General features: G+C 40.6%; 1 protein-coding gene across 7 annotated transcripts in view; it reads left to right on the forward strand.

Moving 5' to 3' along the window:
* The window catches only part of Dnm3 (dynamin 3), a 467,024-nt gene that overhangs the window by 200,334 nt on the left and 249,812 nt on the right, over positions 1-16,878 (forward strand). For 4 of the 7 annotated variants that reach the window (XM_041662394.1, XM_041662390.1, XM_041662391.1 and 1 more), the window contains exons 13-14: positions 1,338-1,389; positions 2,209-2,238. In XM_041662394.1, coding sequence (XP_041518328.1) covers positions 1,338-1,389; positions 2,209-2,238 — 82 coding nt within the window. The remainder of the gene's footprint in view (positions 1-1,337; positions 1,390-2,208; positions 2,239-16,878) is intronic. The other 3 variants (XM_041662392.1, XM_041662395.1, XM_041662396.1) reach the window with 1 other exon arrangement.

Raw genomic sequence — 16,878 nt, forward strand, 5'->3', positions numbered from 1 at the left:
AATCACTGAGCAGAGAGCTTCTGGCTTTAGTCTACCTCTTCTTTCTTGCAGACCATCCCACTGTCCTCTGAAACAGCTACTATAAACTTTAGATGAACTGACTGAGGGTAGGGCATCGCTAATCTTGCCAGAATACCCAAGATGAGTTGTGTTTTCTCATCACAGATCTATGGACCACCGAGCAGAAGTCTTCGCTCTTCTGAGAGCTAGAATAACATCATACTTACTAGAATAGGCTCTGGGGCTAAGTTGTTAAGAGTGATGACTGACTTTAACCTTTCCTCCCGGCTTCCTGGGAAGCGGGGAGTATAATAGCAGCGGCCTCATGGGACTCTTCATTCAATAGATACCTTCTGCTACCAACTTTGTAAGCCCCGGAGAGAGAGCCTCGCTCACAGGGTGCTTCCAGTTAAATGTGGAAGGGTGTGTGTGGATAAACAGACACAAAACCAACTACGGCAGGCCGGACAGCGAAATGTCACAATGAGAAACAAAGGAGGCCACAGGGTGGGGGGTACCTGAAGGAAAGCATAGGCCCACATTAAAATTGTGATCAACGTAGGCCTCACTGACAAGATAAGTTGGGGCTAACACTTGAAGAGATGTTGGGAGCCTTGCAAAAGTATAGGAGAGATATCTTTTTTATATAAATTTATTTATTTATTAAAATTTTCCATTTCCTCCCCTCCTCCTATTTCCCTCCCACTCCCCTCTCCCCCCTCCAGTCCTAAGAGAAGTTGGGGTGCATCTTTAGAGCAGCAGCAAGCTAGCATGAAGCCTCTTGTGGAGGGCTATGCTGAGTGGCTCTGGCAAAGGCCACAGTGACTGGGTTTCACCAATGAGTAAGCTAAAGAGAAGAGGATATGCGTCAAAATGGCAGGGAGGGACATAAATTGAGGAAGGCCTGGGAATCTATAGCAAGAACTTTGGCATTGGCCTTTGAGTAAAACAGTGTTGTTGGAAGTAGAGGGTACTGAGCAGAAAAATAATACCTATGCCACAGAAAGTGGTATATATACCACTAAGTATTAAGTATTAATTTGATGCCCATTCCCATTATTTTGCACACCAGGGGAAGCCTCCCCCCAACGCATCAAACCATTGTTATTAATGTAGGTTTTTCCCACAGGGAGTTAGTATAGTTTTTGTTGGTGGTTGCTAATTGCTGCAAGAAATCCCACTGGGTTGTTTTGTCTTCCAGAATTAGATGGACCTGGGTTGTAGCGATGACTTCTGCCTTGAGTTTTTAAAGTATGTGATGTATTTTTGTGTCTGTTACTTGTTCACCAAAACACATCTTGCATTTCTTCAGTGCTGCTCTCCTTTGCTTTTCTCAGTGCTCAGCAGAGGAGCAGTCAGGTTCACAAGAAAAGCACAATTGGAAATCAGGTAGGAACCATGCAAGAGACCCAGTGCATGCATGCCCCAAAGCATCGGAACTAAACTGCTTGACTGACAAGTTTTTTTAAATGCAAATTAATCATATGTAGCTTTTGCTTAAGATGCAGCTTTCTGTTTTATTTTTGCTTTTCAAAGTCTTTGGAGCAAACTTTGCACTTTGTTTTGGCTGTTTTTGCAGTTAACCTTACCGCCTCACCTTAAGTAACCCCCGCTATTTGCTGTGCGTTTTGCATTAGACTCCTTGTGTCCTCTTTTGCTTGCTTCTGTTACCACCGAACTTAATTTAACATTGAATCCGAGGCAGTTCAAGGGTGAAAATATGGTGAGTTGCTGCATGGGCTTCCGGGTGCTGCTGGCTAGTTCACACGTTCGCACAGCTTGGTAACAGTGAAGAGAGCCCAGAAGGAAGGCAGAGCTGGGTTCAAACTCTGCCACGCCAAATTTCTTTTGCTTGATGATGATGCTCATTGCTAAGGCCTTCTGATCACTTGAGTTTTTTGAGTTTTGGGGCTGACCTGCTGTCTGACTAATAGCGCTCTGCAGAGATTGTATTAACTCCGGCAGTTTGCTGTTTCTTCTATGTTTTATGTGATAATGAATATTTGCATTGTTATTTCTTTTCAAGTCAAAACAATGATGATTTTTAAAAGCTTTTTTTTTAAATGCAGAGGTACAATTATTGAACAAATTGAAACCTCTGCTCTAGATGTTTTTTTCCCATTGTTTTGAAAGGAGAAGAGGTAATAACAGACTTTATCTTAAAACTTTTTTTTCTGAACTAAAGCATATAATTCTTTGCTATTTCAGGGAACCAATCTTCCGCCTTCAAGGCAAATTGTACGAGCTAAGTTCTGTAAGCTTTACTGTTGCTTTTTTATTTAGCTTCCCAAGGGCACAGTTTGTCTTTAACTGATTAACTCAACTAGCGCTTGCTACTAATTTTTTTTTAAAGAAAACTTAGGTTGTCTTGTTCATAACATCCTATCACTGAAACAAAACTCCTCTTCGGAGGGTTATCCTTCACTGCTAATAACTCGCTGTGATTGAAAGGTATGAACTAGTAAACCCTATGATGCTGTAATAATAAACCCTTAACCTGGTGGGTGCTTTGATGTTTCTCTAATTTTAACGGGCCTTAAAATTATTAAAATCATTAATGCTCTCCACTCCATCCCCTTCTTTTTCTGCTTTGTTGGTCTGAGACAATAAGCCTTTCTCTTTCCCCTGTATAATATTGTTTTCAATAAATGTACACGATGCTTCTAAAAGGTGGGTGAACACTGATTATATAACTTTAATATATTTATCTGTAAGCTTACCCAATTCCAATTATTTGTATGTTTTAAGAATAAAAATCCCAAAGCAAACTTACATTGTTTTTATATGACTGCAGATTTGAATCTTTTAATACATTTACAGAAGTATAAAGGCATGATCAAACTATTTGAGAAAGATTTAAACAGAAGCTGTGTTCTCATTTGTACCACGAAGGAAATAAGCTTCTCCTCCCAACTGCACAGGTTGAGAAGGAGGTTGGCACATGAGTCTGGTATTTGCCCCTAATATTTAGGAAAAAACAAGCTTTGAATCTAGGTATTCAACTTTAATCATGCTCTTTAGTAGCCATGGGGATTTATCCAAAAATGATCCCAAGCTTGCTCAGATGTGTACGGGGAAGAATAGAATAGAATATATATATATATATATATATATATATATATATATATATATATATATAAAATTATGTGGGGGAAGTTTGCAGGAGGACGAAACAAGAGGATTGTCACAAGTTCAAGTCCAACCTGAGCTACATAGGGAGTTCCAGTCCAATGGGATATTGAATGAATCAAATAGGGAATCTCTACAGGGTGATTATGAGAGTCTGAACTATATGCGTAAGGATGCTTTCACAGCCAAGTAGAAGATACACACATACCCTAGAAAGAGAACAATCCTTGCTTCCAGAAGGCATGTGCTACTTGGAACATTTAGATGAAGATGTATGAAGTATAATTAGTCAAATAATTATAGAAGTTATAGGATGAGGAAAATGAAGTATTTGAAAAATTAGAAGTCACAACAAATTATTCCAATGCCCACAATGTCTAGATTGCGGCTTCATGTGGTGTGGGTTTACCTATAAAGGTTTCCTCCCTGGTTGGTGGTGATGTATGTCTTTAATTCCAGCATTTGGGAGGCAGAAGCAGGTGGGTCTCTGATTTTGCGGCTAATCTGGTCTCCGTAGTGAGTTTCAGGACAGTCAGAGGTATACAGAGAAACCCTGACTCAAAAAAAAAAAAAAAAGTTTACACAGGTCAGAAGCTACAGCAAGGAAATACAGTAGTTTGATGACACAGGTACCTACTTTATATAAGACCTGAGAGGAAGCCTGAAATTGCATTGCTCCCAATTAGAGAAGCTCTAAATGCTAAGATCATGACTGTGTTTCTGCGACTTCACTTTTGCCAAGAACATCAAATCCCACACATTATAGAGGTTTTGTAACCCAAGATAACAGAATTAGGAGCATGTTGGAAAATAGTACTTGGGGTCACTCAAGTCTTGAAATCCAGAATTATTTTATTTCTAATGCTTTAGAAAAATAGTACATATACTGTGGCATGCAGGACCCAATATTCTTGTGGGATCAGAGGGAGCACTGTGTCAACCAGCGTAACCTATTTGTGTAGTGAAACAAGTTAGTAGGCACAGCAGGGAGGCCAAATGAAAGCAGCAAATCCGCTTGTTTCAGGACACATTTTGCTGTCAACTAAAAGAAATAATCTCAGTTTGCAACTCTTAGTTTATGACTCTCAATAACTTACTTTCCAGAATCAAATCCAGATATTTATAACACAAGAGCATATTTTTCAGAGGACCTTTTATAGTTGTCTGCTTAGCAGAAGTACACTATCCCAACTTAAAGTTGTTCTATTTATGAATCTAGGTATTTTATGTCTGCTTGGATTTGTATAAAATTAGCTTTGCCTATGAAAAGATGCAGAGCCAGGGCCTTTAGATCCCACCCTTCCAACTGCTACTACATGTACAATAAAGCTGAAAGGTCCCACGGTGTCTCTCAAGCGGTGATGTCCATTCTGCTATCCTCTCGGGGCTGCAGGGTATGAGGTAAAAACTACACAACAGAAACATCACAAAGTCAGTCCTACCCCACTCGTTTTTATTGCCTTGAAATTTTAGTCGACTTACAAATCTATGCCAACATGTAACACAAAAAATTTATAATCACACAACTTACATAGAGTTGAGTTTTGTACAATTTCAATGGAAGCTTCAGCTGTCTCTGTGCTCATCAGATGTGTATTTAAAATCTAAATATGCCAAAGCCTGTGGCAATGCTTAGAGTAGTAAGATGTACTCAGGGTCCAGTTGGGGATGTTGGTATGTAAGCAGTATATGCTCTACTAAATTCTATAGACTTCTGCTCACTCAAGTCTTACTGAAATATCACTTCTGCAAGAGGCTAGCCTTTTCATGTCCCGTATGTCTGATTACACTCCCTCCTCAGAGTCTCACATTATCTCATTTTGTTGTTCACATTTTTCTTATGGCATTTTGTCTACTGCCATGAGGCTCAGAGTTCCATCAGAGTATTGTTGTTTCCTGAGGGCAGACACGAAAGTCACAGGAACATTTTAGAAGCATTCTGCTGCTTGTGGGATGGAGGGAGACTGTGAAGGGGAGGCAAGATGGAGAACGGAGACTAGTCAGGTGTTCTGTATAAGAAATTATAGATAGTTCTGAGTTAGTGGCAATGCTGATAAATTCAAGAATTTGATGAAACAGAAAGAACTTCAGAAGCCTGTGATGAATTGGAGGCCAGGACAAGGGCTTGAGACTCCATTGCTCTCAGCCTTCTGATTTGGGCACAGGAAAGGACCATAGAGGGTTAGATATGGATTCAGACTCAAAGCAGGGTGGCCATTGAGTGTACATCTGGATTCACAATGTTGGAAGCCAGAGCGAACACATCACGGGAGATTGGATGGATGTGTCTCTGAGAAGAGACAAAGAGCATCTTCAAAGTACAGGAGAGCCCTTGGTAGATTTCCAAAAGGGAAGGGATACCAACTGGTTCTTATATCAGGGAAGTCTAGAGAATAGTGTCAAAGGGTGTGCAAGTACAGATGCTGGAACTAATAGTGTTTTTGAAGAAACATGTTAAAAATGCAAATATTGGTATAAGGAAGCATACAGGGGCAGGCAAATATGATTTGAACCATTTTTAGGCGTGAGTTGCCCTTCCAGGCTTATGACTGAGCAGACTCACTGACAAAGGGAAGATAAGGAAGATAAATTAGACGGGGTAAGAAAAGAAGGTAGGAGTTGTTTGTGCTTATTGGGGACATCGTTATGACTTGGGATTCGGGAGTCACGTAGCACAGAGGGATGTATTTTAGAGTTGTCACTATTTAAAGTCGTTATCAAAGTCATGGGAGAGATAAGATTAGCTCCAAAGGGTGACAACATTGAAAGAAATATAAGGTTCAAAGGGTGATGAATAAAAGATTGGGATCCATGGGGAACTGAAAAGAAGATCAAGAGGTGGTAAGAAAGGTTGGACAACCTAGAGAGGAGCAGAATGGAAGACAACATTAAGGAGAAGGGCTACAGGGAATATTCCATCCTCAGCTAAGGAGCTGGCAATCACTGCAGGCTGGTTCTTCTCATGGAGAGAACATGCCAAGGAAGAATAGTCAGTTGCAGTGGATGCTTGGGGGATTTCAGGAAGCTTAGGGGAAGTTGTTAGGTGGTAGGGAGTGCCAGGCACCATCTGAGACCTAGTGATAACAGCAACCCTATGGTCTTAAAGACAGTTCTTCTAGTCCATAGCTGGAAGCTGTCATAAAGCTGAAGATATATAAAACTGAACCTGTTCTGAGCTGAGATTCCTCCATAGTCAACATAGAAGGTCAAGAGGAAAACTGCATTGCAGTTTTGCAGAGAGAGAAGTACCACTTAATGTGAGTAGCTTGAACTGTGCATAAACCAGGAGACATCAACAAGTAGCAAACAACCCCAGCATCTTGATAGCTCAATACAATTAAAGCCTGATTCAGTGTGCTCTGACAGCTCCACGAAGTTGGGAAGATGGCTGTCCCACTCTCAAGGTGAAGACTTTGTCACTGTGACAAGATGCTCGAGGGAAACAACTTACGGAAGCAAGTAGGACTTAGACTCCTAGTTTCAGTCCATGCTGTACTGGATTCTTTGTTTTTCACCATCCTGAGCCAGAGCATCGTGGTGGACAGGGCAGAGTTGCTCACCTTGAGGCAGCCAAGAAGCTGAGATTGAGGAACGGATGGACAGATAGAGGATACACCTTTCCAAGAGCATCACTTGTACATATCCAGTTACCTTTACTTGCTATAGTTAAAAAATTATTAATTCCTTGTTACACATTAATCTATCAGCTTGTCAGAACTTTCAGGTCTTGTGGTTTCCTGAAAACTGATCAACTGGCAATCAGGCCTTGACCCTAGAAGTCCCGAGGGACATTTCATATTAAAACTATAACATGATTTGAGACTTCTCATTTTTTCCATCAAATGGAAAAGGGATAGAAGTCTGAGTGAAGGAGGTTTTAATGACATTTGGCTTCATATTCTACTAACCAGGGCACCATCATTTGGATTCACCAAATGACAAGGAAAGCAGGAAGGTATATCTGAGGTTGTGCTGAGGAAAAAGAAAAAAAAAAGATGATATTGACAGAAAATTGAAAGGAAATTGACCAGCTGGGATACTGGAGGTGTCTCTGAAGTCAGAGAAAATGTGTCCTAGGGTTGAGGGGAAGCAAAAGTGAGGTGTGGGATTGAAGTTACTCAACTGATGATGTCTTTGAACGTCACTTGAGAGCTGAGGTTGTTACCTGATAAAGGAGTTGCAGGTGCTGGATGGGGAGCACATGGGATGCCAGGGACAGACTTGGGCCTTGCTGGCCTTAAGATGTGAGTACCGAAACACAAATGGGATGCAATTTTCTAGACTTTAATATGTTAGGGGGAAAGAGGAATGGTTGACATTTAAATGACTAATAATTCACACTTTGGCCCCCACGGTGTAGGACAGAAAAGTCGCTGATGTGCTCATGGGCCCCAGACTGTACTCACCTGCCACTGGGAGAATCCAAAGTGATTTTCCTGAGGCAGGAGGAGATCCCATGCTTGCCTGGGCCACATGTGGTACCTCAGAGGCTCAGGCTTACTGCTTGTGTATTTTGTATCATTGTGCTCAGCACTACTCCAGCACAATGACTGACTGCTCCCTAGCTGAAAGTGGAGTGTTCTGTGCAGGTTTTTCTCATTCTACCCCCTTTAACCTGACCCTTAGCTGATTTCCTGGTACTGATATTTACATAAGTTTGGATTCTTTCAGCTGTAGGTTTCAGGAAACTCAACTTAAAAGACTCTGGAAAAACGATCTTATTAATGTATATAATTGAAATGAGGGGATAGTAGAATTGTGGGTTAATTCATGGCCCAGGCTGGCTCCTTCCATATTTTTTGGCTCCATTCTTTGGCTATTTGGCTCCAATGTGACAGCAATTATTGCTCATGGTATTCCCTGTCCAACAGCAGGAATGAAGAAGTTTCTAGGAAATTAGACTGCTGATTCATGTGCTTCTATCCAGCCAACCCCTGGGGCTAGATAACATGACGTACTTATTGACCTAGGCCTGGATATGTGAGGACAAAGTTGGCTTCTCACCTGGTCATAGGGCCTGGAAGTGGGGATGGACCCACTCACCCGAAGCTCAGAGTTGTGGTCCAAAGAAGCTCCTTCAGCCATTCCAGGAAGTGCACCCGACGATGGGATGGGCTTGCTGAGTGTTGGCATCTAAACAATTCCGTTCTGATTAGGGGTTGCTTGCCCGTGCTATCTTCTTTAAAGTCATAACAGTGGATAGTTCCTCCTTCTTAACATCTGTGGCCAACTGACTGATTAAATTAGTATTTTTCCCAATCTATTATCAGAATTCTACCCCTTACTCTCCCAGTCCTTTAAAAATAATCCTATCGACCAGTACGAGGTTGAGAAGCAATGCTTTCTGACCACTCTTTAGCTACGAAAGTCACTGTGGAAGCAGGAGCACATTGGCCTCAGGCTTCTACTCTGAAGTGAATAGCCATAGTAGCTGCTTCCTAGGTTGTTGTAAATATTAAATGAGATGCTAGTACGTAATAAGCCTAGGAATAGTTGTGTGTATGTGCGCACGTGTGTGCATATGTGTGTGTGTGCGTGTGTGTGTATGTGTGTGTGTTAATCTCCCCTCCCTGAGATCTGCATCCCTCTTACTTTATTACCAGGAAGGAAGTTGAGGCACATGCAGAAGTACGTGCTGGATCATACAGAATATCAATGAAGTCTCTAGGATTCAGATCCAGGTCATTTGACTATAAGCTTACTCTTTAAGAAAAAAGAATTTTAATCCCAGCACTGGGGAGGCAGAGGCAGGCAGATCTCTGAATTCGAGGCCAGCCTGGCCTGGTCTACAAAATAAGTTCCATGATAGCCAGGGTTATTCAGAGAAACGCTGCCTCAAAAAAAAAAAAAAAAAAAAAAGGAGCTGGGCAGTGCTGGCATATGCCTTTAAACCCAGCACACTCAGGAGGTAGTGGTAGGCAGGTTGATCTCTGTGAGTTCAAGGCCAGCCTGGTCTACTAGTACCAGGACAGGCTCCAGAGCTACAAAGAAACCCTGTTTCGAAAAACAAAAAAATAAAAAAGATAAGAAATTTAATTTTTGTTTATTACCTACATTTATAAATTTACATGAAAGAACATATAAAGTTTATTAATGGCATAGAAGTTAGATGTTACATTACTTATATATATATAAATAATATAATTGAAGTAAGATACTACATTAGCCGTGAAGACATGAAATAAAATATTGCTAATTTTCAAGTAATACTGTGATTAATATTTTGAGAATTTCATACAACACATTTAGATCATATTTACTCCCTCCCTCAACTCCTCCCAGATTCAACCCCATTTTTTTCCCCACCTAACACTGAGTTCTCTTCTCTGTTTTTTTCTAAAACCTATGGGCTCCAATTTGCATGGACTAACTACTCTCAGGAATGGAACCTGTCCTATAGTGGTGTCAACCTACTTGGGATTAAAGAAACCTGACACTCTTATTTCCCAGTAGCGATAAGTAACCCTCGCTCCACAGCTCCTGGAAGGACGTGGTGCCCACCTCCTCCTTCCTCCTTCCTGCTGTGACTGTTCTTGTTCAGCTTGACCTTGGGCAGATCTTGTGCAGGCCGCCAAAATCGCTGTGAGTTCATAGCGCAACTGTCCGGCGGAGTCCAGAAGATGCTGTTTTTCCTTGAAGTCATCCACTACCTCTGGCTCTTAGACTCTTTCCTGCACCACTTCCCAGAAGATCCCCGAGTCTTGGTGTAACGAATGTGTCATGAATGTCCCGTTTTTAACTTTCTAGTTTGTTTGTTTGTTTCTTTCTTTCTTTTTTGGATTTTTGAGACAGGGTTTCTCCTCCGTAGCTTTTTGGTTCCTGTCCTGGAACTAGCTGGAACTAGACCAAGCTGGCCTCGAACTCACAGAGGTCCGCCTGCCTCTGCCTCCCGAGTGCTGGGATTAAAGGTGTGCGCCACCACTGCCCGGCTAACTTTCTAGTTTCTTATTCACTGTTGATTGACCAGTTGCTGTTTTCTGTGTTAGCTGCCATCCATCAGATGCACTGATCTACGGGTGTAATATTATCATTGATAGCTGAGCCGTATTGGTAGGGTCTCCACTAGGGTCCATGACCAAGCTAGTCATAGTTTCTTGGTCCTATTAACAGTGTCAAGTATGGGCTTAGGAAACGCTCCCTACAAGCAATCAGAAAGTGGATGGTTACTCTCAGAACCTACAATCATGCCACCATTGTCTCAGTAGACACATCTTGTCTGTCAGGCCAGTCATTACTGTGGCTCACAGAGTTCACAGCTGGGTGAGACTGGCGATTTCTTTCCTGGTAGTGAGCGTACAACACCTTCTAATCCCGTGAAAGGTAGCCAGTAGAGGTGACGTCCCGAGGTCAGTACCTCCTTGATTTCTCCCTGTTTTGCCACTAAGGTATATAGTGTCTCCAGCAGCTGGTTCTTACCATGAAATTATGGAGGCAAACCAAGAGCATTGGCAATATTCTACAATGTTTGGGGCAATCTATGGGACCCTTTGACTGACAGCTCAGAAATAGGTAGCTCACCTCTGGTGCTGGGATTATTTGCTAGTATGGGGCGTATTATTGGGGTATTGGTCTCCTTCCTGTAATAGGTGAGTCCATTTAACATCTTTTTCTATAAGTGTATGTGTGTATATTTAGGACACTTCTACAGTAGTAGGTTTATATATGGCTACCTTTTAAAGAAGGCCTTTAGTGTCAGTCGCGTCTGCCCAAGTTCCCCATTTATCCTGCCCTTCCATCCCCACCCCATCTAATTCTTTTTCTTGCATTATTCTCCCTTCCCTCTTTACATCATTATATTCCATATGCCCCTCTCTTGAACCACCTGCTCTTCCCCCATGGTCCCTTGATAGTCTCTTAACCTTCCTGAGTATTCCCAATCAAACACACATATTTAAAGCTGAAAAGGTGACATCCATACATGAGAGATGACATGTGACGTTTGTCTTCCTAGGTCTGGGTCACCTTGCTCTGGATGATGGTTTTCTAGCGCCATCCAATTACCTCCTAACTTCATAATTTAATTTTCCTTAACAGCAGGTTAATGTTCCTCTGTGTAAATGTACCACCTTTTCATCATATATTCCGCAAGTAATGGGCATCTAGGCTTAGCTGTTGAGTGTAGAGCAGCAACGGATGGGTAGGAACAAGTGATTATAGGCCTCCTGCTAATCACAATCGTCCACGCTTCCAATAGCTTATACATTGCAGCAAGAACCACCCTTCACAGTCTCAACTACTGCATATCACCATTTATATTCATTTGCTGTCATTTTTGTTTCTAATACTCTTCTTATAGTAATGCTCCTATATCTTCAGTAGTCCCGAAAACAATGAATTTAAGGGAGACGTAAGTCAATATTTATCTCTAAACTCTACAGTTTATTCCAATAATTCCTTATAAGGTATAGGAGCCAGCTAATACCTTATAAGATAAGAAAATAATTACTTTATTAAGAATAGAGAATGAATACTATGAGGTCACACTCATCTACAGGTGAGGAGTGTTTGATTCCTAGTGTGGTAAATGCCTGAATGGTTCAAAAATTTCCTGGAACTTAGATATTATCTATCTATCTATCTATCTATCTATCTATCTATCTATCTATCTATCTATCATCTATCTGTTATCTATCTATCATTTATCTACTATCTATCCATCTATCTATTTATCTATCTATCATCTATCTTTCTATGCATCTTCCACTAAAGAAGCCATTTTATTAATCATGATTTTCAGACCCAAACATTCCCCTGCATCAATAGCGACTTCTTAAGATCTTCCTGCTTGTGACCCTGGGATTATATCGGTTATTTGATCCCAGAGTAGTGAGTGAGTCCTTGTTGTAAGGACAGCTTGTTTAACCTTGACTTCAGATCTCAGAGAAGCTTCTGCTTTATACCAACTCAGCCAGCAGCATAGTGAAGAAGCTCCCTGCTGCTGCTGATCTCTTTCTGATTGGCCTGTCTCAGGCCCAAGGCAAAGTCTTGTTCACCTCACACCCCCCCATCCCTTACTCTTCCTATGACATCCCTCAGGTGTGCCTGTGGTCCACTTTCTGCTCCTCCCAGGGCTCACTGCAGTTTCATTGTGTTTGGATGGTTGTACTTCCTTCCTCACTATCATGGAGGCTTTGGCACTGTTTCCCCTGTATGGTTGCTGTGCTTCCCAAACTGCCACACCCTCAATAGACCAACAGCAACCCACTCACAAAGGTTGAACCCCTGGCTCTGAATAAACACACTTCATATAAGTTTTGATAGTCTAATGGGAAGGATAATATATTCCTGTTTAAATTTGTGTTTCACTTACTGATGGTTATGGAGCAGTTTTCCATGTTTGTGTTTGGAATGGATGTTGGATCTTCTGGGTTTTGAAAGATCTGGTGTGTCCTTTATCTTTCCGAGGGACACTCTGTGCCATTTTCATATTGACTTTTAAGTTTTTTAAAAAATAATTTGGGGCCGGGCGGTGGTGGCGCACGCCTTTAATCCCAGCACTTGGGAGGCAGAGGCAGGCGGATCTCTGTGAGTTCGAGGCCAGCCTGGTCTACAAGAGCTAGTTCCAGAACAGGAACCAAAAGCTACAGAGAAACCCTGTCTCGAAAATCAAAAAAAAAAAAAAAAATTGGATATTTTTCTCTTCTTTACTTTTAAATTTGGGTATTTTTATGTGTAATAAAGAGAAGAAACATTTTTCTACCTCTAAGTTTTTAAACTGTTTATTGTAAAATAAAAGGTATTAATTTGGCTTAGACAATTTAAGAAATATATACTTTGTCTTGCTGTTTTTTTCCACAGTAATTTTCTAGATTTGTACTTAGGTGTATGGAAACCATTTTTTTGGCTGGGTCACATGCTTCTGCCTTCGGAAGCTCTGAGAAGTGTTTCACCTTACTGACAATGAGTATTCTCTGTGGTGTGAACCATTCTTGCCTTTCCTTATGTTCCCTGAAATTAATACTTTTACTTTATAACTTAATTTTTATACTCTATTTTTGACCTTTTGTATTGATATTTTGTTATACTTATTAACAATTTTCTTTTACTGACTTTTATTTTTTTTAACTTTTGTAATGTTTTGGGAAAAATTTTCCAATTATAGTGATATATGCTAATCTTTTTTTAAAAAAAATTTACAAAAGGTATAATATTTGCTCTTATTGCATAGTAAAGTATCCATGAGGCACAGCCTGAGATTCAAACAGATGTGCACAGTGTGTGATGATTGTATGTGTGTATCTGGCAATGTGCCTTCTTGGTGGCTTCATTTCTTTATGTTGAAATCATTCAGAAATCCGCTTTTGAAATACTTGATTTCGACCACACCTCTCCTCTGATGCTGGAGAACACTTGGAGTTGTATCTCCCATCTCCCCCGCTCTGTGTTACTGAGCTGTTCTCTCACTTCCCTCACACTCTCCGTGCGCTGGCTGCTTCTATGCCGCTCCTTCATTGGAATCTAGTTTTGTATCGTTCTTTTTCTTTCAACTCGTCCATAGTATTTATATTTAGAAAGGAGACTTCCACCCCAAGATCAATAAAAATTATTCACCTGAATGCTTATAGCATTTAAAAATATTATTTTATCAATTAATAATGATATAATAATATTATTCAATTATATTCATAAATTAATATAAACATATATTAATATTTATATTGAATGCTTATAGCACTTAAAAATTATTTAAAACAAATTTTAGCTTTAAATATATATTGGTCTTTTTCTTCCCCTCCCCAAAGTTCATGACTTCATTCTTGGCAACTGTCTCTGGAGTCCATTTGGAAGGGCTCATTGTGGCCCATGGTTCAAAGTGGGCACAATGTACAGAGAAGAACATGAAGGCTATGAGCGTGGGTTCTGCAGCCTGACTCCCAGGCTTCTGCACATGGCTCTGCCCCTCACTGGCCGCAGGTGCCACTAAGCATCGTTATTTTTCTGTTTCCTCTTTTGCCCCAGGGACACAATAAATGAACCTATCTCTAAGAGGCTGTTGTAAAGGGGATATGGTTGTTGCCTCTAACTTAGTTTCTTTTGCCATTTATTATTTGATTCTAAATGAGTAAATGTACGTGTGTAATAGAATGAATGGTCTATGTTATTACCACTGGTTTGTGATTATCTTGTTCATATAATGATTTCATCTGTGATAGTGCAATGATCAGAACACACACTGGCCTGGAACTTGCTTTGTAGCCCAGCCTGCTGTTGGGGTTCCTTTTGCTTAAACCTTTCGAGCCCTGGGATGACAGTTTGTGTCCCCACAGCTAACTCGAACTCACACTTAAACACTTGCTCTGCGGCTCGCCATTGCCCAGCAATGCAGTTTATCAGCCACCCCTGAAGCTGGGGCCATCATTTTTTTTTTTGTTTTGGTTTTGGTTTTGTGATATTTGGGAAAGTGCTACCCTCAGCAGTACAGCAGCAAAGTAGCAGAATAATTCTGGCCTCATCGTCAGTCGAGGATGAGCCTTTTGACTGGACTCTCTGCTTAGGTTGTTCATTGTGTGCCTCCATCTCTCACTGTATAGTGATGCGCTTTTTAATTCTTGCAGCTCTCTTTCTATTTTAATACATCATAGCCATTCCCATTCATTATCATTCCTTTTCAAACATATTTTTTCCTTTTGTAAATTGTTCATTCTTTTAGTTGAAGATTAAAATCTTATCATAGTCCAGCTAGAGCATTATTTTGATTGCGACTGGCTATTTGTAAATCTTATAAATTAACCCATGACAAATCTTGTTTTGTTCTGATGCTGTTCTTCCTTCCAATCAGATAACTGTCTATTGCTGACAATATGTTCTAGTTTTCCATAACATAGGTTACTCACAGTTCTTTCTGAAAATACAATTATAAATGGAGTATTTGGAGTTATGTTTTCTAATTATTTCTCCATGAAAAACATTGAATAAGGGCATTCTATATTAGTAGGATTTATAGATTCCCTAGAGCCTTTTCACATAATTTCAATTTTTAACACTTTGCATACTTGTGTCTTTGCTTTGATACACTATTCTTTTCAATATAACACACAACAGTGATGGATTTTATTAAGTTAGATTTTTAACGAAAGTGCTTTTAATCTATTAGTATTAGTCTTGATGGTGGAGCTTGACTTTAAAATGTATGTGAGGAAGATACAGGCATTTGTCCATGCTTGGGAATCTTCACCAGAAATGGTGTTTAAGCCCCATTCATGTCATGTTTTTCCACACTGAGCAAAACCTTGTGGCCTCATCTACTAATATTCTTACCATGTAACTATATTTTTCTGACATAAGTCCGCTGGCTACTGAGACAAAGCAAACATTTAGAAACTGAATTCATTCTCTTAGTATTCAAATTCAGATCAGTTGAAATAAAATAGTCATCTGAAGAAAAGAATGAATATGTAATAGCGTTCAAATTCTTACAGAAAGGGAAATTCCCAGCAGCTAAGAACTTCAAATTGTAGTTTGCTAGATGGGACAGAGGCTGGTTGGTGTGTTGTGTGGGAAGGGAGTAGTGGCTAGTCCTGCTGTACAAAGACGGAAGCTCTCAGGCTCTTCACTGGTGAGAGGAGAAGGAAGCCAGGCAACTTTCAGCTGTTGGCCGGCTGGCAGCCACCAGCTCGTGGGCTAAGAATACTTCCCAGCAATGCCAAATGCATAATTATTAGAGGACCCCAGTCCTTTCAATGCAATAATTTAAGGGATTAGAATAAGACAAACTGTCAAGCACCATTAACTATAAAGAAGCCCTGGGATACTTCTTAGTGTTGACATCCATGTTCTGTACCAGAATGTCTCCTGGGCAGAGGGCCGGCTCATTATGACTGTGAAAACGAAAGTCAGCAGAAGCTGAGGCATTCTTGTCCGTGTTTTCAATCTTGGTCATTGTTTCCTATATTGAAATCAAATCCACCAATTGTAAATATTTCCCAAATTCTCCATGACTGAGGCAGATTGCACTTTCTGTCCCTAGAGCATGGGTTTTTCTCATCTGGTACAATAGCATCGTTGACCCCTTTCCTGCATCAGAATGTTTAACTCAAAAGTATCAACAGAGGCGTTTTTAGTTCAGTCCTTAATTTATTTCAGTTAGAGAATCCTGCAACACACATTCATAGAAAAGGACATTTATGCAAAAACCACAGTAGTCAGGCAGGGGAGTACATCTTGTTTAGCCTTGGGCCCCCAGTCTAGCTTCACTGGGGTGTCACAGTCCTGAGGAGTCTCTGTTCAGATGTTACAACTCTGAGGAGTCTTTGTCCAGGTACCTAAATATCAATACATTAATGTCAGTTCACATAAACTGTTGCAGACATTTAAATCTTGTTTTCTAGTTCAAGAATCCTAATAGAAGACAATGTCTTATAGATTCCTTCATATGGTAGCTCCGTGGATCTGTCTCAAGTTCCATGTGCTGTAAGCCCTCCACCCTTTCATGAAGCCTCTCCTCCCCTTCCCCCAAATGTTTGCAATGAACTAGTCCATCGTGGTTTCTGTGGAATCGTATTTCTTTTTTGGGGGGAGGGAATCGTGTGTGGTGCAGCGAGACTGTGACCTCCCTGGAGTCGTCTGAGTAGCTCAAGAGTTAAGTCTAGAAGGACCAAAATGGCTTTATTTGCCAAGCAGTATGCATTCTTAAATTATGGACGTTTAGAAAAGAAGTATAACTTATCGATGATCTTTTGAACAAAATGTAACTATGTAGAGCTTCAGTTAAATGAGGGAATGAAATGCTCAGCCTCAAAATTACCATGC

This window comes from Microtus oregoni, unplaced genomic scaffold (genome assembly GCF_018167655.1).
Source record: "Microtus oregoni isolate MIOR12 unplaced genomic scaffold, Mior012 000013F_ref0000133, whole genome shotgun sequence".
Classification (NCBI taxonomy): domain Eukaryota; kingdom Metazoa; phylum Chordata; class Mammalia; order Rodentia; family Cricetidae; genus Microtus; species Microtus oregoni.